Below are 23,884 nucleotides of genomic sequence, written 5' to 3'. Positions count from 1 at the left end.
AAAAAAAAAAAAAAAAAAAAAAAAAAAGAAAGAAAGTTATATAACTCAACAGTAAATGACATAGGGAGAAATTCTAAAAGGCAAGATAGGAGAGATAAAAAAGAACAGGACCAAAGCAAAATCATAATTCAGTACAGTAAATATTAAATCCTAAAGATAAATAATTCAGCATAAGGACACATGATGATGAGATCTGAGTTCCAAGGGGTTTGGGAGGCTCCATCTCAAACCATGATCTTGATGGTTTTGCAGTGCACACGGCCTCTCTGTTAGGCTGGCTCCACTCACAGTTTGTAGTTTTTATCAGTATACCATCTATATTTCTGGCATCTATGACTTCCCAGTGTCTTCACTACACCTTAGGTTTCATTCACAGAACTGCCCTCTCAGAGGCTCCTTCCCTGGTCTCTCAAATCTTTCTCTGAAATCTGGGTAGAAGCCTCCCTGACCCAACTCTTGCAAGCCACACATTCTAGTAAGTCTAGTATCATACAGATGACTCCATGGTCTCAGCAGCATAAGCCAAGCACCCTTGAATGATGGCTGCAGTAGTCTCAAGTCCCTGGATGTCTGAGATCCGTGAAATGAATCCCAGGGAACAAATTTCCTAGGTGGCCCTTCTTAACTAGGAGGTCAGAGACTCTCTGCTCAAAAGAAAAGGTGACACATTTATACCTTTCAGCTTGTGCAGGTGTGATTTTTCTTATTCTTGAAATGCCCTCGAGGCATCTTTGCTTCTCTTTATCCCTACATAGAAGATTTGCTTTCCTTTACCATCTTTTTTTTTTTTAACCTGGTACCTGGGACTGAATTCAGGGCCTTATACTTGCCACAAAGCACTAAAGTATATCCCCAACACCATCCTGCTTTCTGTTAAATAGCAGTAATCTCTTCAATAGCCACACCTTCTTTGGCCCCAACTTTACACATGGTTCCTTCTGGGCCAAAATTTAAGTTTTTCAAACTGTTCTGCTCTGCTTTTTGCCTCAAATTCTCAATATAAATTTGGCTGAAAGTATCCAGCAGTCCTCGTGCTACAGCCTACATGCTGATTTGAAATTTCCTTTATCAGACCAATTAGCCCACCACCTCTCAACCAGCCTGCCTCAACGTCAAAATTTAGAAAAACTGTTTACTAGTGTGTAGTACACATGGCCTCTAGTTCAACTGCCAACAGAATTCTCTATCTCAACTGAACCTCATAAGGCTGGCCTTCCTGTCCACATTCCTATCAGCATTGTTATCTCTAAATTCTAACCAGAGTCACTTATCAATGCCAAACTTTTACAAGTTCCATCCACAGGCCAATTCTAAAGGGTTCTAAACCACATGGTCAAGCACAGAATTAGCAATGACCCCAGTTCTCAGCCACCAATTTTCTGTATTAGTCAGCATCCCTAATGCTGAGACACAATACCTGACACCCACATTAAAAGGGAGGGGTTTGGTTTAGCTCGAGGTTTCAGATAACTCAATCCATGGCCAGCTGATTCCAAAAATAAAAACATCATGGCAAAAGGGCATGACAGAATAAAGATACTTAGTTCATGGCAGCAAGGAAATAGAGGAGAAACATGGGACTAGAGAGGAATAGGACAGAGATCATATGTAATGCCTAAAGTCATGCCTCTGTCAAACATACACACCACACACACACACACACACACACACACACACACACACACACACGTGTACTTTACTAATCCCCTGGGTATTTCTTAAGTCAAACAAATTGACAAAATTAAAGTTAACCATCACAGTTATTGCTGAGCTCTTCTCAGTGCTAGTCTTTCCTGAGATGTCATTAGCACTTCTATGAATACTTCTATCAATACTTCAGTCAATATCAAGAGTCATTTAAGTGTCCTTCCCTAACTTCAACTTTTTTAAAGTATCTAAATTGTTTCCTATGTATAAAACCAAAGAAACTATAACAGATATTTCAAATACTGTGAATTGGAAACAATCCTAGTGAAGAGCTAAAACAAGAGACTGAGAATTATAAACCTCATTCCAAGGAGCAGTGTGAAGACACATAAATATAGAAACCACAGAAATAGAGGAAAAACAAGAAATGCGTTATTGTCCCTTGAGTTTCAGGCACAGATTCAAGCCCTACATTGACCATTTGCTAACAATATGATGTGAAATGTGTAAATTTAACAATATTCTGTTTGCTTCATGAACTGCTAAAGACAATAACACTGCCTTATAGAGTCATCTGACAAATAAGATGCGAAATGTCAAAGCAACCAACAAAACATTTGGAAGGTAGTTACAGTATCTCAATAAATATTCATTCTCACCTTGTTTCCCAGTAAGGATAAGACATTTAATTGAAGAATAAATAAAAAGGCAACTGATTGCAGCAGGCATTAGCAAATAAAGACCTATGACCAAATCTTCCCTTTTCTGTATGGCACACAGCTAAGAAAAGTTTTTATATTTTTAAACAATTGGATAAGGGGTTGGATGTTGTTCCCATGAAAGGTAAGTATGATCCTGATACATCACAAGAAAAAGAACATCAAGGATTGCTGGGGTCCACCAGAAACTGAAAGATGCAAGGGAAGAATTCTTCCCCAGTCACTTTATAGAGGAGTATAAATTTTCCAATGCCATGTTTTTAGGCCTGTAACCTCCAAAGCTGAAAAGGAATAAATTTCTTTTGTTTAATGCCACTAAGTTTGTAGTCATTTGTTATGGCAACCCTGAATAATAACAATTTTTTTTAAACATCGAAAGCATTGCATTTCTTGGCATGTAAAACTAACATAAAATTCAAGTTTCAGTATCTACTAATAAAATTTCGCTACAACACAGCCATACTCATTGATTTATATGTCGTTTATGACTGTTTTTGTCCAATAGTGGCAAAGCTGAATAGCTGCCACAAAGATCATATGGCCCACACAGCTAGCAAAATTTACTATCTGGATCTAAGCAGAAAAAGTTTGCCTATTCTTGAGCTTGAGATTTAATGCCAGAAAGGAGTCAATGCCAGAGAAAGTATTCTAAAATGCATTTTCAAGAGTATAGGTAGAATATGACCAATTAGTAGCTGGTAGATTAAAAACCTAAATAAACAAAAAATCTAAAGACTTTTATCATGAGAAATAGCTTAAAGTTTTAAAATAAATAAGAATTTGGCAAAACACTACCAAAACATAAAGCCAATAGTAACAATCATCACTTGTAAGGAAATTATAGAAAGTGGAAGCAAGTGGAATTCACTCTATTATGTGTAATTTAGGCAGAAAATATCTAGTAAAAATTCTCTGAAAATAGTACCAAGTGGAAGTGATTAAATCATTTAAAAATTCAGATACAGATTGACATTTTCTAGTCTATTTCTTAACTATACTCCAATTCTAAGCAATTAAAACTGTTGACTAAATATAAAAATCTAATTGATCATGTTATAAAACTATCCTTAATAAAATCTACCCCTAAGAGTACTTTCAGAATAATTGTCCCAACATAGAAAGTGATTATAATGTGGAATTTCTGCAGCTAATTTAATTAAATATCACTCTAGGTATCTAATACCTTTCACAGTTAAACCAAATACCTCCTCTTCCCATCCCATCTCAAATAACTCTTCAATATTACTGAAAGTTCACTTCTATTTAACGTTGCATACACTGATAACAACCTGTTTCCACCTTTGCAACACCCATTATAATTTTCATTATTTTAATTATTTACTCTTCTATACTATACTGAATTTTATAGACGCATGTCCATCAGGTTGGGTCTATGATATCCACAGTAACTGATACACAGGTGCAAAATAAATATAAGTTGATTAAAAATGAATAAATGACAAAAATGGGTGAATAAATATGTCAGGCCAACTCAGGACTATTTTATGCATAAACTACTCTCTGTACTAAGAATTCTCTTTGCTTGTTTACCTAGCTGGTAAGTTCTTTCTAATGCTTCAAATGCTGCCTCATCAGAAAACTTTCCTCTACTATACTGGCAGTTTTTCTGTCCTTTCTCCATATTATTAAAATAATATCTTCCATATCATATTATAACATACAATATATATTTACTAATACCTACATATCATTAAACCTTACATTTCTCAATTGGTCAAGGTGTCCACAATACTTAAGGTAGGGAACATGTGAAGAGTCAAAACTTGTTGGGTGAATGAATTAAGATTATCTTGTAAATTTAATTCAAGAAAACAATGAAGTTCTAATCATTGGTAGCAAACCTATAGCATGTGTGCCACCGTGAGGTGTTTGTGTCACTGAAAGCTCTAAAAGGTTTGCCATCACTGTTCTAGATCATGGAATACTGTACATTTAAACATTTTACACTCTTGGAAGTTAATATATTTTAACTATTTGTTGGTGTGTTTTAATCAATTGTTCTCATAAATTTTAGTTCAAACAAAGTGAAACTGCATCTCAGGCATTATTTTATTATACAAGTATTACATGTCCTAATATATAAAAGTATATCATTAAGTTCAGAGAGACTATTAAGCCATTTAGCACTTCTAAATGATTCTTTTCAGTTTTTGTCTATATATTTACATATATGCAAAGACTATATACATATACATATGTATTTATGCACATATGCTATAAATCTTAAATATTAACCATTCATTTCACCAATCATATTAAGATAGTTCTATTTAAGTATATCCAAAATAAACATAACTTAATTGTAATTTTTTAGTATCTGGAATTAATTAAGTTCAGGAAAGTTTCAAGAGGGCCACCCACTAATAAACACAAAATAAACTGTGTCTGCTGTCCTGTTAGTGATAATTTTTTATTGCTACCTTAGCTTCAGATATCAGAGTAATGACTTCCATATCCTGATTAAAATGCAAATTGAAACCATATGTTAGAAAAGCACAGGCTTTCAGTATCATTGTTTTCTTATTTTAAAGCACAATAAAACTGTGTTTATGCACAACTTTCTTGACAAATTCAGTCAATTCCAGGTCAAGAAAATATGGAATTTTACATTTCAAACTACAGCAATAATTGCACTTGCAGTACATCAATCAACAATTATTTCCATATAGATTTGTCATTATAATCATTGGCCAGAGTAGAGCGAACACTATAAAACAATAATTTTTAATGATTTTTAAAAGTAACAATTGAAGAGTGATTTTATAAATCTACGTTTAAATCATTTACCAAGTAAATGAAATTATCTTTATATTTTTAAAATAAATTTTTATTTTTTATTTCATTTTGATGATAGGTTCAATAAACCAAACTCCACATAAGCCAACTTAGTACTTAACAAATTTCTATGATTAAGCAATAGTATCTTCTCAAATTGACATTCAAACATTATCACCCCAATAATTAAATATGACAGTCTACTCTTCCCTTTTGTATTTGTGACAAAATCAAAATTCCATTTGCATAAATCCAGCTTTTCATTAGAAAACAAAGTTCTGAAAATACAAACTTCTCATGTTCAATAAAGCCAAATCATGAGCATTCTAGTCAAAAATATTTCTAAATTTAGTTAGCTAATATCAACTAGATACAAAAAAAAAATCAATGCCAGTTAAACCATTATATTGCACAATTTGTAGACCCAAAGGTAGTATGTTCAATGTGAATACAGTTCACTGCAGAAGTAGTAAAGCTGACTATAAATGTATTTACTTAAAAAGGGACTGCTGGAAGATTGAGTACGAATGAACTATGTACCTCACAAATCAAATAAAATCAATATGTTCACTTTTTTAAAACTGCTCTGCGGAAGACCGGGGTCCTTAAAGAATAAAGTCACTACCTTCCTCTCTCTTCCTCTCTCTCTCTCTCTCTTCCCTCTTTCCTCTTTCCTCTCTCCCTGACCTGCCTTCCCGAATAAAGTCTCCTGTCAGGAAGAAAAAAAAAAAAAAAAAAGAATAAAGTCACTAAATTCATGTTCAATATAGACACAAAATACTTATAAGCACAAATAATTTCAAATTTAAGTTTAATTATTAAGACGGTAGCAACAACATATCTGAGGTCTTTATCATTATTACAGTTTTTTGTTTGTTTTGTTTTGGTACCAGAAATTGAACTTGGGACCTTATGCTTGCAAAGCAGGTGGGGCACCACTGAGCTAAATCCCTGGCCTATCACTATTACACTTTTTAACAAAATAACTAATAATACCAAGATGTTTCTCCAGGATTGACCTATACAAATTTCTTAAATAAAATTCAACGGGTTTGAATATATTTTATAGCTACACAATACATTATATCATTATATAAATATATTATATCATATCATTGATAATATATCAAAGTAACATATTAATCAGCTTCCACAAGGAATGTGATCATTATGTACTCCAAACATGTACTATTAAAAAATTTAAAATTTTTAAAAAGAATAGTTTGGCTTCTTTTATATGCACTAAGTAGTGAGAATACCTATGCCATATCCACCCCTTGGTTAAAAACTAAAGAAATGAAGATAGCAAATTAAAATAAAAGTAAATATTCTAGTCTCTGTTCAATTAATAACCCAGAGCTTTCTTTAGTAGTAATTTTACTTATTCAACTGGGTCACCACCATAAGACTACATAATATACTTACTCATTTATTTCCTGATACATCAATTAGAAAAAAAAATTCATTGCCCTTAGGCTAACTCCATTCCTCCCAGCCCTTTTAATTCTTATTTATTTCATTTTTTATTGGAAAGGTTTAATTTTAAATAATACAATGTATCTCCTACTTCTCAATCTTCAGTCATTCACTGATTCCTTATATACAAAAGTATATTATCGTAGCTAAACTTTTTTCTACTTCACAGCTGTTATATTTTTATATTGTCATAATTTGCACTTACTATCTGCTTGGTAATTATAATTTAGCATCCTGATCTTTTTCTTTTGATTGATGCAAACCCTTTAAAACTACTAAATAATTAAAATGCAAAGTGTTAGATACATAAATTTCAGAATGAGTAACTGTGCCAAGACTAGTATAATTATACATCAAACTTAATGATACTAAAAATATTCAACTATACATAATACTTTTCAAATGTTATGTCATTTTTCCATCAGTTGTTCAAAATCATATTATATTTTTTCATATATGAACTAGTATGTTTCTATAACTGTTTTATTTTTCATGGAATTTGTAATTTTTTTCTCTTTTCTTGTTATTGGAAGAACCATGTTTTATTACATCACTAAGTTTTCCACTTCTTAATCACAAAAAAAATCATATAAAATTGATGTTCATTTCTTGGAGCCTCTAAATTCCTGTTGAAACTTAAACCAATTTCTTTCAAGATCTGCTGAACATGTGTTATTTTCAAACTTCTTTTTACTGCATACCTTGACTAATCCCAATGTCTCTGGGATCTATTATTTTCCAATCTGGTACAGTGAATTTGAAAAAAAAAATTTTTTTTGGTGACTAAATAAGAGGTAAACTTTGAATCCTCAAATATCTGAAAAAACTCTCCCTTCCCCTTTACTCAATTCAGATTCACAGTTTGGTTGGATATAGAGCTCTAAATCATTTTATTTCAGAACTATAAAGACATTTCACTTTCGTTGTCTAGTTTCAGGATTGCTGGTGCTGGTAAATCACTTGGTTTTTAATTTTTTTTATATATAGAAAATTTTGTTTCCTTTTAGATCTAAAACTCAATCTAAATAGTGGGGTTGAGTCTTTTGAGTCACCTGTTTCAGTCAGTACTCAATGAGTTCTTTCAAAGTGAAAACTAACGGCTTTCTTGAGATCCAGACAATTATATCCTATTATCTATGTAATATGCGCCTTTGAACCTATTTTCTTTTTGGAATTCTTAATTAAGCACAGACTACCATATCTGCTAATTTATTTTGTATTTCTGGAATTTGTTCCACATTTATGGGCAATGAGATCTGCATTATCTTTTGCCTTTTGTTTTTATGGCTTTTTAACATTAATTATATTCTTTTATTTCTAAAAACACCTTTTACTTGTCTAATTGCTTCTTTTCCAAGCATTCTAATCTTCTTTTGCAATTGCTATATCTTCTCAAAATTCTCTGAGAAAGCCTATTTTTTTTCAGATTTGCACCTATTCCTGAATTATGTGTTTTCTCCAAGACCAATATTTATTCAGCATGAGCCTTCTATTTTGTGCTGCTCATTTTCTTCAAATACCTAATAATCCTTGGTTATCTTTTCATATTTACGAATAAAAAACTAGACACACACATACACACACACAACTACATTTGTGGGGCTGTGTACTCTCCTCTAAATAGAGGGTAAACTGTGACTTACAAACATGAACTCAGAATACTGTACTGACTGGCCAACTCCCCACTGGCATAATAAGCAGAAGAGAGCAGATAAGCAAGACAGAGATGGAAGGAACACCTGCCAATTAATTAAGACCCTTCAATAAATTTTAATGTTAGATAAAGTTACCTTCCATCCAACTCCAGCCTTCTCACTGCTAGATGTATAAGCCCTCAATTTAAGATATATATCACATTAATTAATGATTCTTGTTGGCTTCTGCGCTTTTGAACTCCCAGACCCAGGTCTTTTAAGAGTTCTAGCAAGGACAGTTTGAACTTCTAGCAGTCACAGATGTTTTACCCTCTCTGGATTTTTATTTAGCAGGATTTGACTAATAGAATTCTAGCTTCCAGATAGCCAAATCTCTAGTATCTTTCAAAATTTTTATAAACTTACTACTTTTTACACATATTAAATATTATTTCATTAGGATTTGGAGGAAAGAGGGGAAAGGCATAAATAGTAAAATACTGTAACCACCCACTATCTTGAACATCCTTCAAGTTTTCTTTCTTTTTAATAGATAACTTGTCTCCAAATGATATATTCTCTGTACTATAATCTATATTTTTGATGCAGACTTACTAATCACCTATCAATTTATTTTCATCAGTCTATTATTCTTTGATGCCTAACAGTAGCTTAAATATTTTCCATATGTTTTCTTGCACATGCATAGAAAAACTTGATTATATTTACAAGATAGTTTCTGATCATATTTTAAGAATACTTTATATTATCTATAACCTAAGACAAAGTCTATACCAAGGAAAGAATAGCTGTTAAATATTACATTTTCAAGTCTTTACTTATATCTATGAAATGTTTTGATCTCCTAGAGGAAATAAAATTAAGTATAATATGCTATAGAATATTATCAATGACCTTATATGCATATTTAATTCAAAATTATTTTTAAAAATCACAAAAAAACAGAAGATTTACTAAACACTTTTCATATACCCATTGGGGTGGGTCCAAATTTACTGGAGAGTTAAAATAAAACCTTTTCAGATTATCTAAATTCAGTTATTTCTCTATCCAGAGACCATAAAGCCAGACTAAACTATGACAAATGAATTCTAAACACAAAGAATTTTTCTGCCTTCATAATATGCAAACTTTCCCAAGAAATGTTGACTGCTATCTCCCTATGTGCCAGTAAATCTTTTATAAATATTATATAATTTTCACATTACTCTATGAAGTAAATACTATTATGATACTCAGCTCACATCTAAGAAAACAGACACTTAAGGCAGACCAAAATCTTACAAGCAATTAAGTAGGAGGCAGTATCTGGAAAATCTTTTCTTTAGTGACCAAAAAATTAAAAGGCAATGATGTAGTACTGAAAGGATCTCAGAGTTTCCAAACTAGTAAATCGGAGGCCAACGAGTCGAATTACATGGACACTAATTAGTGTGCAAAGTGCTAACAGAATTTGGCTTTCCAGATTTCATACTAATTTTATATGTTCTGTCTGTTGACCTGTACCAGGATGCTGCTACACTTTCACACACAGAAAGTCAATTTGGTATTAATTAATACATTAAACCAGATTTGCCGCAAGAATATGTGATTTTATGAAATTAAAATTAAATCTTTAAAGTATATTAAACTATTTCCATTAATCATCTAGCAACAAAAATAATTGCAGATGTAAAATAATATCTGACAGATCTGAAAGATTCAAGACCAGTTGTCACAGTATATCTTTGCATAAACAAGTTTTTCCTTCCTTTTTAGTTTTACTTTTTCTCTACTTTTATTTAAAAAACAGTTCCAAAGAAATAAATGATCAAGTTTCACAGAAAGCAATCCTTGTCTCTTTTAGCAAAAGTGGAAATTTCAAAATGAACTAGATTTCATCAAACAGTATTTTATAAGCAATCTAGACCACAGCTTTTCATCTTCTATTTTGTTAGGTGTTATTAAGAGATACAAAAAGCATGCCTTAGAGACTACAGTCTAAATAGCTATTATTCCCCTAAATATTCAACCCATTTATATTTCTTAAATTTCTTCACTGTATAGCTTATTTTATTGAACAAATTACAGTATGTTTTATACCAAAGTACAAGAAATTCCAAGAAATACTGTAGACTATAACCAAACTTTAATACAAATATTATCTTAAATTCATATCACTGCATAAAAGAATGTTAAGAGCTACTACTAAATAGTACAAGATATTAGGAAAAACAATAATAGATTTCTATTACCATGTTATTCAGCTACAGCATTCAACAAATGATGAGACCTATCTCATGATCACAACCAACTAACATTCTTTGCTGTGCAAAACTTAGCATATATTGTTTTAAAAATTAAATAATTAAGTACTTCTAAAAGTAACTGTTTTTATGACTATCTTTAAATTTGCCTGAAAGGTAATTTTAGGATTGCAGAAATTTTACATACAAGATTATAAAGATGATATTTTACCTTACAGTTAAGTTTGTGTTTTACATAGGAGTAAGCATATAAAAACTCAACAGGAAAAGAAGGAGGAGGAGGAAAAGTAGTAGAAGGAGGAAGAATAAGCAGAGGAAAGAAAGGAAGAACAAGAAGGAAGGCGAGAAGGAAGTGGAAGCAGCAGCAGCAGTAAATAAGTTAAGAAAAAAGGACCCAAAGAAAGTCATTCCATTATCGACTCCAGAAAAAAAAAAGATAGTTTGTCAGTGAAAACTTTTAAATGGTAAATTTTTATAGCATACAAATTATATTTCAATAAAGCTGTTATAAAGCATACAAAAGGAATAGATATTCCGGTGCACTGCACAGTCATCAGAATCAATATACTGAAATATATAATAAACACATATAGGTCTTAAAAACAGGTGTCAAGTTCAAAGTGAACATACTAATATGTATAGATTTTGAAAACACAGTATTAAATTAGCCAATAAAAGAAAATACTAGTCTTACATACTCCGAGTGATGAGTATTACCATATTACCATATACTCACAGCACCTTGTATTCAAAACATAATAAATGAACATAATAAATGAAATAGAATTAAGTAGTTCCCACTCTATACAATCATTGATTATTTGAGATATATATAAACAGAATGTAACAAGACAAAGTAAACATAAAGTTCTGCTTTGGAAAGGACATAAAATGTAACTTTGTAACTCATTTTAAAATACTTACTGGTCTTAAATTTCTCAGTGAAGTTCCTTAGAATCAGACCTATAGGGAAACTTTTAACATCAAATGCCTCCATCTTAGAGACCACCAAAAATGACCCAGTTTCTTTCCAAATAAAGTTTCAAGAGGATTCTCTTAAAGCAGTAATCCTCTAAAAGCAGATAGCAAATATCCATCTGAATTATCTAGGAAGATTTAGAGAAGAGAAACAGAAAGAGGAGAGGGGAGGGAAAAAAAAAAGTATACTGAAAAGCTCCTAATCCTCAAAGAATTCTGATTCAATAGTTCTGAGGTGGAACCTGAGAATCTGTGTTTAAAACCTACCCAAGTTCTTCTGATAAAGATCAACTTTGTGAACCAATTCCTTAGAGTACAGCCTTGTTATAGCCTTCAATTTGGAACACTAAGGAGAAATTAGTAAATTAAGAACAAAAATACAGACCCTCCCAGGGCCTAGCTCTTCAGAGTTGAACAGGAAAAAAGACACTTTTTCTTCACTGCCTTTAAGACTCATCTTTCATTAGAAGAAATCAGTTGGAAAATATCCCTTGCTTTTGTGGGCTCTTTAACACCATGTGACAAGTCATTTCTCTTGATAATAAATGAGGTCTATAAATTGTGCCACTCTTCTTTAGCAGTTACAACATAACTGAGTCCCTTGTACGGACTATTACAGCTGTTTTTAAAGAGTTTACAAAATTCTCATGAGATATTTCTAAAAGTTCCTTGTTTCCTTTTTAATGCTTCTATAAGTTGAAAAGAAAAAAGTTGGGAAAACTACCAACAAACTGTTTCAACTGAAGAAAATGAATTTAAGTTTGTGTCATCACTAAATCTCAAAGAAATTATCTAGTGATCCCTAATAATTCCCCTTTTCAAGCTCATAAGCTTAGCAGTAGTCTCCATGAAAATTCCTTCTATATCTGCCTCTCTGATCAAGGGAGCTATGGCAACTTTAAGGGACCTAGTCACCTGGGATAGAAAATATCTTACCATCTACAAAGTGCAGGTAAGAACTCAGCAAAGCTTAACACTAAATGAGGCACCAGAAACTTGCATATCTTCATGAAAATTTAATGTGATTAAAATAATCAAGGAGGAGGAATATCTTCTCTAATTCTAGTAGTTCTAAGAAAGCTTGAATGGGGAAATCTTCAAGAACTCAGCTGAGATCTAACCCACTTAGTCATTTGTTTACCTGGGTTGGGGGATATCATTTAGTTAACATAAAGGTCTTAAATCTTGGTGCTAAAGGAAAAGGGAAAAAAACAGGCATTAGAGTCACCACATTAGAAGAGATGGATCATTCTATCTCATCTTTGGCATTTTCAGAAGTACTTGTTCTCAAGCTCCGCTCATTCAATAATTATGTACTGAGCACATATTATATGCTAAAGTTCTATGAAGAAAGATTAAGATATGAGTTATAGTAGAGAGATGAAAAATATCTTAAATTAAGATAGCAGGTGACACTGGATTGAGAAGTAAATAGGAGATGTTAGTCAAAAAATAAAGTAGGAAACACATAAAAGCTTAGACATATTTTAGAACTGGAATAAGATTTCCTGATGAATTAGATTAAGTACATAAAAAGAAAAAAAGAATTAAAATTCCTAAGTTTCTGGCCTGAGAAACTGAATAAATGATTGATACCATTTGCTGCATAAGAAAGGCTTAGGAGAGCAATTTGAGAAAGTGTTTATATTTGTTTTTGGAATTTAATACTCTTACTTTATTTCTTTCAGGTTTCTCTGTCAAATTTCTCCAACTAGTTTACAATCTGTCTTGTACTACTTTTTCCAGCACTACAATAATATACATAATAAATACCTGTTAAATTTAATTAAATTGAAGTGGCCCTAGAAGAAACCATATGAATCAACATTTTCAAACCTTAAGTTTGAAAAATCAAATACAGATGTTTTAATCAAAAACACTGCATGTTTAACATTAAAAAATAAATGCTATAGAAATCTACTCGATGTATGTTTATAATTTTAAAACTCATATATAGTTATATGTTTGGTAGCATACTTATAGAAATTATATGAAATTGTAGAGAAATGTTCAAAAGATGTATACAGAAGGATATTTAAATTTTTAAATTATTTTTCTTATAATTAAGCTAAACAAAATAATTGCACTTGACATCCTATTTTAAATAACTGTTAGTAGCATATGGTGAATTTTGAAAGACTAGAAACAGTCACTGTCACAACCAACATAATAAAGAAAAATCATGTAAATTAGCTAATGTATTCTCTTCTAAAATATAGCATGGCAAAGGTGAATCCCAGCAGCTGGTGTTCACATGGATAATTGCTTTGGTCATATTAGCCCCAGAAAAACTTTTGCATCATTTTATTGCTATTATCTTATACAGAAACCACAGAAGATATTTCTTTGCTTTATAGCTTTTCTATATACCTTTCATTCAACCTGAAATATAACAAATAATTCATTATCAATTTTTTAAATCTAGAAAACCATGCTTTTTAAAAATTGCGCACTCTATTGCTTTAATTTATATTTTTTAAAAGATGCTTATCTGCCAGGAATAGCGGCACATACCTATAATCTCAGCACTTGGGAGGCTGAGCCAGGAGAATCATGGTGAGTTCAAGGCTAGCCTGAACTATTATAGTGAGACCCTGACTCAAAAAAACAAAAACAAAACAAAACAGCCTATCATTAAAGCTATATTCCCTAGTACTCTAATAACTGTAACTTATCAAAACTTACCAACAGACCATTAATACTAAGAGTAACTATAAGAGAGGAGAGCCCAAGAGAATATTTTTTCATAATAAAAGCATATACATGTAATATATATTCCTTAAAGCTATGGTTCTTTACTTGCTCCCTACAACACCCAACTTAAATCAAACTAAAGAAATTTAGACTCACAAATGCATAGTACACACATTCACAATGTATACAATGTATAAAAATACCAATTACCCTAGGAATATGTATAATTTTTGTTTTTGTGTACCAGTTAAAATAAATTTGATTTTTTTAAAAAATCTTAAGATGAGATTTACTTTCCTTGATTCAAAAATTTCTCTTCCTCATAAATTACAAAGTCTGAAGCAAGAATTATATTTTATCTGTTTTGATAATCTTCATTTCTCTTATACTGCATAATATAAAATAGATGCTTCATAAATGTTTTACATCCTTTTTCAGGCTGAACCTTGGCCTTACTTAGCAATCCTCAGAAAAGCAGATTTGTCCTGAAGTCATCAATGACACATTTTTAAGATGCTGGCTCAGGGATTTAGCTCAGTGATTCCCCAGCCCACCTCACAAGTGCAAGGACCCAAATTCAATCTCCGGTACCAAAAAAAAAACAAAAAAAGACACAGTTGCCTCTAAGTCCTCTTCTTTCTCCAAAGTTGAAGTCCCATTAAGTTATATACTTCTACAGTTGCCCCATTTCAAAGCTAACTCCATTTCTTACAGTTCTAAAGACGGTCCTGTATCCATATTTTCCATCATGTCCATTAGTCTTGGACTGTAAATTCTCTCTTCACTGAAAATCTACATCCAGGGCCAGACATGATAACTCATATCTGTAATCCTACCACATGGAAGACTGAAGCAGGAGGATCACTGCAAGTTCAAGGCAAACCTTTTGAGACACTGGCTCAAAAATAAATAAATAAATGAAACCTACATCTAGATAGACCTTGTTCCCTCAACTGAAAAGTACAAGAACAGAATAATGACCTATTTTACATCCCAATATATAGCATAATGCTTTGCATTCATTAAATGTTCAGAGATGAAAATAAAGACACAGATGATAAAAGAGCTGGTTCTATATATTCTTCTATCATACAACGATTCCAAGGCAAGAGTAATGCCTTTAAAACTTTCTAGTCAAAATAATTAAGGAATGAATACCTGCCACAACAAAAACTAATAAAAATTACATTGTAATTTACCAATTGTAATGTAATTATTATTTCATTATTTACCAACAATTTGAGAACTCTGCGTACATATATGTGTATGTGTTTAATGAAAACATAATCAAGAAATAAAAGAAAAATTGGGAGTAACTCCCTCAAGATAACTTAAATATCATTAGCAATAAAAATCTATAACATGGTAACAAAGAAGTCACAAAACAACATGCTCACAACTTTAATACATGGGCACATAACATAATAAATATATATAATATATAATATAATGTGCACATCAGGAAAAGAAAAACAAATATTTTAATGCTAAATTTATTGAGACATTATAAAATTAATATGAGTTACTTTTGGCCTCTACAATTACAAGAGATGCTCAATGTGGTGGTCAGTAGCTTCAGAATATTTATTTCTATGGCAAAGTGCTAAAATGTGTATACATCTGTGTGTGTGTCTGTGTGTGTGTGTGTGTGTACACAGGAGAAGCAGAGCAATAAAAAATAAACACTGGGCTGACAGCATAGCTTGGTGGCAGAGCACTTCATTCACGAGGTCTTGGGTTCAATTCCCAGCAGAGCAAACAATAAAATAAAATAAACACTAAAATGTTATTAATCAGTAAATGGTAAAATTGTGGATGCTTTTTACTCTCTTTTTAAAGGTTTTCTCCATTTTCCAAATCAAAAACACAAAGCACAATAAATATTGTGTATAAATAAATCCTCCCTAGTTCAGGGTAAAAGCCTTGGGTTCAATCCTGAAACCTACAAATAAATAAATGAAAAATACTCCTAGCATTTAGAAATTTTGTCATGCAAGTTATAACCTAACAATTTTTACTTGGTCTATCTTATAAGTGAGTTATATACCAAATTTATTTCTTTAGATTAACTTCCATTCCCTCTGAAAATATTTAAGTTCTTACCTATTTTATACCAATTACCCTCTTAGTATAGTAAAAACCACACAGTAGTTATATAAATAAATGGTTCTTTTTGGATACAGGGAAGATATGATTATTATTAGCATTCAGAATGTTATGATAATGTATAAATTCACTTCCCCAATAGACAAAGTTGAAAATCTATGTGTGAAGTCCTTGATTTCATTAATTTTTTTTTAATATAGGCCCTTTAGAACAGGCTGGCAAATGATAAAAAGACCAACTCAGGTTTGCTTTTCCCAAGAACCTCTTCTAATACTGAAATGTATTAATCTGGACATAATTACAAATTTACTTAAAAGACAAACATATCGTTCATTCAAAAAATAAGTTTTACATTGAGAAAAAACTGGGCATTGACAGGTTTATTCTAGACTGAGAAAACTGTCAAAGTAATATAGCCACTACTATGGAACACAATTTGATAGTTTCTTTAAAAACTAAACATACCACCCATATTTAACCCAACCCTGCAACTGCTCAGCTCAGGATTTATTCCAAACAAATGACAACTTATGACCACACAAAAACCTGTACAAGAGTATTTATAGTAGCTTTTTTCATGATAACCAAAATGCAGACACAAGCCAGATGCCCTTCAATAGATATATCCAAACTATGGGATATTACAGTAATAAAAAGAAAGGTACTAGTGATGTATGCAACAACCTGAATGAATCTCTAGAGAATTATTTGGAATAAAATAGCTAACCTCAAATGGTAATATACTGTATGACTACATTTACAGAATATCCTTGAGATGAAAAAAAATTATGAAAATAAACAACTAATTATTGGCTGTCAAGGTAAGAAGGAGATGAGGAAAAGTGCGCACTGGGGTGAGCAAAGCATCAGTAGAGTCCTTTGATGTGATTGGTATATTCTGTAATTTAACTGTATCAATTAATCATCCTTGCTTTGATATTATACTACAGAATTGAAAGATGCTACTACTAGGAAAAACTGGGTAAAGATTACCTGGGATATCTGCATTAGTTTTTACAGCCACAATATGAATCTACAACTACTTCAAAATAAAAGGTTTTGAAGATATAAAAAATATCTTGAAGATATAAAAAATAATCTATAAAATAGATTATTTTAAGCACATTCTCTAATTCTGAGTACATCAAACAAAGTCAAAGACCTCCTGCCCAGAAATTTACACTCCAAACCAAGAAAAAAACTAAATTTTACAAGTTACTGTAATTTAAAGGTAAGTATATGAATACATACAACATTTCTGTTTTAAAGTAATTAACACTGTTAGGTACAGAAAAGTGAGTAAATGACTAAAAAAATATTAAAACTCAAATCATCCTAATATGTAGGCATGTTTTATAGATTTTTTTAAAGATAAGGAAGGAAACTAGTACAATAGCTATTTCAAACATTTATTTTATATAATATACATAATATATTAAAAAGATTTATCAATTGTTTCAATTTTTCATTTTGTAGCACTTATCACTTAGTAAGCTTAAATTTATATCTAGCTTCAGAGTAGATAATTTCCACAGTTACATATTTTTTCCTAATTCTATATACACTACCGTAACTGGCAAGACAGGAATGTTCCCACTCAGTTCAAACTATGTCATGTACTTTAAGTACTATAAACACCAACTTTCAATCTTTGCATCTTTTGATCTAAAATATAGTCAAACAAAGCAAGTTATTATGATAAAGATAAGTAATATTTAAAATAAGATTTAAGTTTCTAGATGTAATTTGGTATCTCGCCTATAAATTTTTCTCTTTAATAAACATTTATGTATATATAATTCACACTGGTCTAGGCATGAAACAATAATGTATACTAAAGACAAAAGCCCTATATTAAATTCAAACATGGAAAGATACACAATAAAAGAAGTCCCTCCCTAAAGTCAGATGTTAATAAATCCCATGAGAAAAAATTATATGGCAGGGGGAGATGCAAAGGTGTAAATGACATGGAGGTTGACTGTTATTTCACGTGGGATAGATCTGGGTGGCCCTTTAAAAGTGACATTTCAATAGTCTTAATAAATGAAAGCCTAAGACATGCAGATATCAAGGCTAAGAGCTCAAATGTAGAGAAAAGCCAATACCAAAGTCCTAAAGAGAAAGCAAGTCTGTCACATTCACTGCACACCAGAGTGGGCAGTGTGACAGACTTACACAGGGAATGAAGAGAAGAGCAGTGAGAAGCTAGACAGGGACTAACTCCTCATTTTCATGGGCTTTTTCCAAGTCTTAAAAAAAGTTCTATACATTCTGTTCAATTATTCACACTTTGATAAAATTTGCAAAACTTAGGTATTAAGCACCAATGATTAGGATCATTTTTATCAGGCATTCATGCGGTCCCTGCAGAAAGGGGGAATGAGACCCCCCGCGAAGGGAGGCTCCCAATCTGACGGCTGCTTCGGATGCGGCCAGCCCGGACACCTGGCAAGGCATTGCACTAGGGAGAGCGGGGTAGAGATCCGGAGATGAGGAACTAAAGTAAACTCCTTGTGTATCAAGTATGTGCCTCTTTGCTCACGCGTCGCCAGTTCAGGCCCCTGTAGTCGCAGACCGAGTTGCCCAAGGCAATCCGGCTCGCGACAATTTTTGCTTTATGTTCTGATTTCTCTGTAACACTTCATCTTATAGTAAATAGCACCAGGCAAGTCAGAGGCATTTCAGAATCCAGATAACTAGTAGTTCAGTTGGGATATACTAAGTTTGAGTTTAGCAAGATACACTCATTAATTATTTTCCACTTGCTTTCTAGGCATAAATAATTGATTGTTAGCGGTCCAGGTCCATGCAAGAGTAGTTATTCATTAGTGTGACATAATCTGTCATAACAAAAAGTCAAGGAACAAAGGCTACTAACACAGATATGGCCCAGGGTAAGAAGCTCTGAAATCTTGTAGACAATGACCAAGAAATATGATTTGAAATTCACAGAGCCAGAACATTCTCAAAACTTTTTCCAATCAGTACACATGTAAAGTAGTAAGGAGAACACTTGATTCTTAATGGGGAATAGTTAAAATGGAAGTTCTCCTTTTAGTGAATGCAATTATAATTATTATAAATGCACCAAAATTTTATGGGATTTTCACTGATAGGAATTTTATTACAGATATTTTGTTAATTCTTGTGTTTTAGTACTGCCTGCAGCAGAATTCAAAACAGACAGCAAGTCTGTGTTAATTTACACAATGTTAGCTATTCTAAATACCCAAAATTTGAAAAGCATATTTTATCAATAATGCAAAAGGAAAGACTAGATTATCTTTTCATTGTCTCTACAGAAGCTATTATAAAAATTATCATATAAAAATAAAGTTTATACCCAATAAAAGATGGGAATATATTACAAAGATATATTAAATGAATATATAATTTTTCTAGATTTTTATTAAGTCTAATGTTCATCACCTTTTTAAATTTAAAATACCATCATTAAAAATAAATGGCTAAGCCAGGCGTGGTGGCACACGCCTGTAATCCCAGCACTGGGGAGGCTGAGGCAGGAGGATTACTGTGAGTTCGAGATCAGCCTGGGCTACACAGTGAGTTCCAAGTCAGTCTCAACTACATAGTGAGACCTTGTCTCAAAAAGCAAAAAAGTACATGGTTGATGGGTAGGGTGGTACACACCTGTAATCTCAGTACTCAGGACACAAGTTCAAGGCCACCCTGAGCTACATAGCAAGACTCTGTCTCAAAACAAAACAAAACAAAATAGTAAATATTTAATGGATAGGTTAAGCAGCATATTAAAAAGAAACCCCTGGACCGGGGATTTAGCTCAGTGGTTCCACCATCTGCCTTGCAAGCTCAAGGATCTGAATTTGATCCCCAGTACCAAAAAAAAAAAAAAATCCTTGAGTTTGATTGCCCAATACACATGTACAAACACACATGCATACAGATAAATAGACAGTTAACTTGAAGTCAGATCTTAAGAAATAACCAAAATTCAGCAAAGATAAAAATATGGGAAAATACTGCAGAGCAAATAAGTATACATGGAGAAAAAAAGAGTTGACATCTAAGAGTTTACATCTAGACATACATCTAAAAGGAGTTTCAGAACAATTAAATAGGGAGAACAAGGAGATGCAAGAATCAGAGAGAGAATGGGTAAAAACTTAATTTCAGAGCTATTAATCCTCAGACTAAAGAAGCAAAGCGAGTTCTGATCAAGCAATATAAAAATGAGTCTACATCCTAATGAACTCAACTTGCCAAGAAAAAGACTTCAAAAGAAAATTTTAAACATAACTGACAGAAAGAGATTATCTGCAAAGTAAAACCAAATCTAGAGAATAAAAAAGGGTTATCTTTAGATCATCATCAATTTAGATAGCAAGATTATTATTAATTCAACAAATACTGACATAATCTTTACTAGATGCCAGATTCTACTTAGGTGCCTTTTAGTGCTCTGAGAAGTAAAACAGAAATAGTCCCTGACTTCATACAGCTTACATTTTAGTAAGAATTTTTCAAGAAGAATTTAAAAAAAAGAAATTATTTATTATCTACTCTCCTGCGATCCTGAAATTTTCATCTTACTGCAATTAAAACAGCTCAGAACACTTAGCTTCTACAGTACATATTTTAAAATAACTTACTTGATGGTATACCTAGGCTTTTGTAACTGGTAATACATGAAACCTCTGAAATTATATAGAAATTTGTACATAAGTAGTTTTCTAAGAAGAATGTCCATATGTGCCATCAGATTTTCAGAGACAGGTGATGCAAAAGAGATTTGAACCACTTTTCTCTGATGCCAATGCCTCCCCCTCAGACCAGTTTGGTGCTACTCTTGTATCTCCTACAGTAACTTACAATTCATCTTTCAGTGCTTTCAGCCCATAATTATTTATTCTGTGACTTCTCCAGTTAATAGTAAACCATGAATGCAAGGACTATCTTGCTCCCCACCACCTAGCATAGCAACACATGGTACTGAACTAATTAATAATATTAATAAAATGAACTACAAAATATATCTTTGAAATATACAAATACACTCCCTTGTTGCAAAATTTAAGAATCTATCCTTAAAGAAGTGTTTATCTTTTCTTAATTGAATCTTTTTCTAATGTTGTCTATCAAGTCTATTAAACAACCTTAAAAGATTTTTAATGTAAATGTCTTTAAAATATGAATTTTGTGGTAAAATTTATAAAACTTTGTATTTTTACTGTAAAGAAACTCTGGCTAAATAACATCAACTTCAATTCTGTAAACTTAGAAATTTGGAAACTAAGCTAATTATGTCAATAAATACACTAAGCTTTTGGAGAGAGTACCACTATTGTCTCAATGTTTAAGAAAGTACATCATAAAAACACACCCTTATGTATTTTTTCACATAAGAAATAGCACTAAGACATGAAATTCAATGTATATAGAGCTTGATTCACATATTATGTAAATATATAATATTTAAACCATATCAAAAATGAAGATCTAAATTTAAAGAAAACAAGAGTCATGACGGGCTTGGAGCAATGAATTACTTTCCTCCTAAAGATAAGGGGAAATCAGTTGTCTAGGAAAGAAACAAACCAGGTGGTACCAAGGGTCCTTAAAACACGTGTCTATCCTTTAAAACACATGCAGAAAATATTGTCAAATTCAAGTGATTTTCTTTTTTCCTTTTTTAAAGTGTCAATACAATTGAGAAAACAAAAGAAAAAGCAAGTGGAAAAAACTGAGTTAAAAAATTAGTATTACTTACCAAGTTGGCCATATAAATTGTGAGCAGCCCTCTCCTGCAAAAAATTTAAAAAAGAAATAGAAAATATTAAGTTTCAGTTTGATTATCAATTTTTGAAAGAATTATCAAGAACTGAGAAACATACTGGTATCTTAAGAAAAATGGGCAGATTATGCTGAACTAAATTTTCAGTGCCTTAATAGTTGGATCTAAAAAGATTCTATTTTAAGTGTATTTGACAAATAAAATCATATGTATTTAGGGTAAACAATATCATGTGTTTAGATAGTATACTTTGTGAAATGATTATTACAATCAAGCTAATTTACATTATCTATCACCTCATATACTTACAGCAATTCTTGATCTTTTAGAAACACTGTATAACACAGGTTTTTTAAAAAAAATACTCTTAAGATTACTGACATTTAGAAATGGGAAGAAAGGAGCTAAAGGTGTAGGGAAGGTGGGATGGGTAGGGGAAGAGTAAAAAGGGAAAAGAAAACAATGTGAGAGAATGAAAAGATGAAAATCAAGTGTTTGTAGATGGGGAGGGGAGGAGGGGGTGAAGGGAGGGCAGAGGTAAGGGGAAAAAATGAGAATCAAGACTTGCCATGTAGAGGTACAAGATCCCAACAATGAATGTAACTGTACTGTATCCCTAAAATGTACCAATAAATTCAATAAAATTAAAAAAAAAATTCTCTTAAAAAGAAAAATGTATCCAGAATCTCTCCCAGAGACAGATTAGGACAGTTAAGTGAATGCCATTCTAGACAAGATAATCTCTCTATAACTTAATACATTATTGAAAATTTTTAAATAGGCAATGCCATATATACAGTTTTGTAACCTATTTCACTTAATGGAGCGTAATGAACACCTTTTTATCACAATAAATTCATGTCTAAATCGTGATTTCTTAAAATTTTGCCAGTTACTCTTCAAACCCAGGACTAATATCCAGAATAAATAAAAGCTCAAAAACCATTAGACCCTCCAAATTTAAAGATACAATTCAAAAACACGCATCTGACATGAATAGACAATTCTCAGATGAAGTACAATCAGCCAATAAATGTATGAAAAAAAGTTCAACATCGCTGACCATACTACACAAAAGTTTAAATATCACATTGCTTTTCCTATGAGAAACACAAAGTATAAATAAGGGACAAAATTTTTCAAACAGGAAAGAGAATGAGGGGAAGAGGGAAGGAAAAGTAATTGAAAGAAAAAAATTGAAAGAAAAAATTAGAAAGAGCTTTTGCAAATGGGGGAGGATGAATGTGACCACTATGTACTGCAAATATTTGTCAATAAAAAAAATCATAATTTCTGTAAGATATGTTAGTAACTCTTGCTTTTCATCCTCACATTATCCTCTCTTATTCCCTCTTTCTCCTCATTCCCTTCCCCTTTTCTAATAAGAGTCTCCATTCTACTCCATTCATGTCATCTTTCTTAGAGTCAATATATTAGGTAAACCTTTTCTGGCCTGGCTTATTTTGTTTAATAAAATGATCTCTAGTTCCATCTGTTTTCCTGCAAATGACATAATTTCTTTCTTCCTTAAAGCTGAATAATACTCCATTGTGTATAGATACCTATTTTCTTATTTTAAAATACATATATTTATATGCAAAATACTTTGGAAAGATACTACTGTACATATCATTACTTGATACAATACAGAGAAGTGGTTTTTCAGGGGGTTTTTTGCTTTTGCTTTTACTAGCACCTTTTAGTTTTTAAAGTAATAGGTTTCAATATATATACTTTGATTTTATATATTATATATTATATATTATATATAAAATACATATATATAAATAT

At 31.8% G+C, this 23,884-nt stretch overlaps 1 protein-coding gene across 2 annotated transcripts in view; it reads right to left on the bottom strand.

The window, feature by feature from the left end:
• Positions 1 to 23,884, bottom strand: part of Tmem135 (transmembrane protein 135) — a 223,182-nt gene that overhangs the window by 166,807 nt on the left and 32,491 nt on the right. For both annotated transcript variants that reach the window (XM_010633724.2, XM_033764268.1), the window contains exon 4: positions 22,070 to 22,103. In XM_010633724.2, coding sequence (XP_010632026.1) covers positions 22,070 to 22,103 — 34 coding nt within the window. The remainder of the gene's footprint in view (positions 1 to 22,069; positions 22,104 to 23,884) is intronic.

Source organism: Fukomys damarensis, unplaced genomic scaffold (assembly GCF_012274545.1).
Source record: "Fukomys damarensis isolate Sample0158 unplaced genomic scaffold, DMR_v1.0_HiC HiC_scaffold_16, whole genome shotgun sequence".
NCBI classification, from domain to species: Eukaryota; Metazoa; Chordata; class Mammalia; order Rodentia; family Bathyergidae; genus Fukomys; species Fukomys damarensis.
This window is presented reverse-complemented; position numbering and strand designations above follow the sequence as displayed.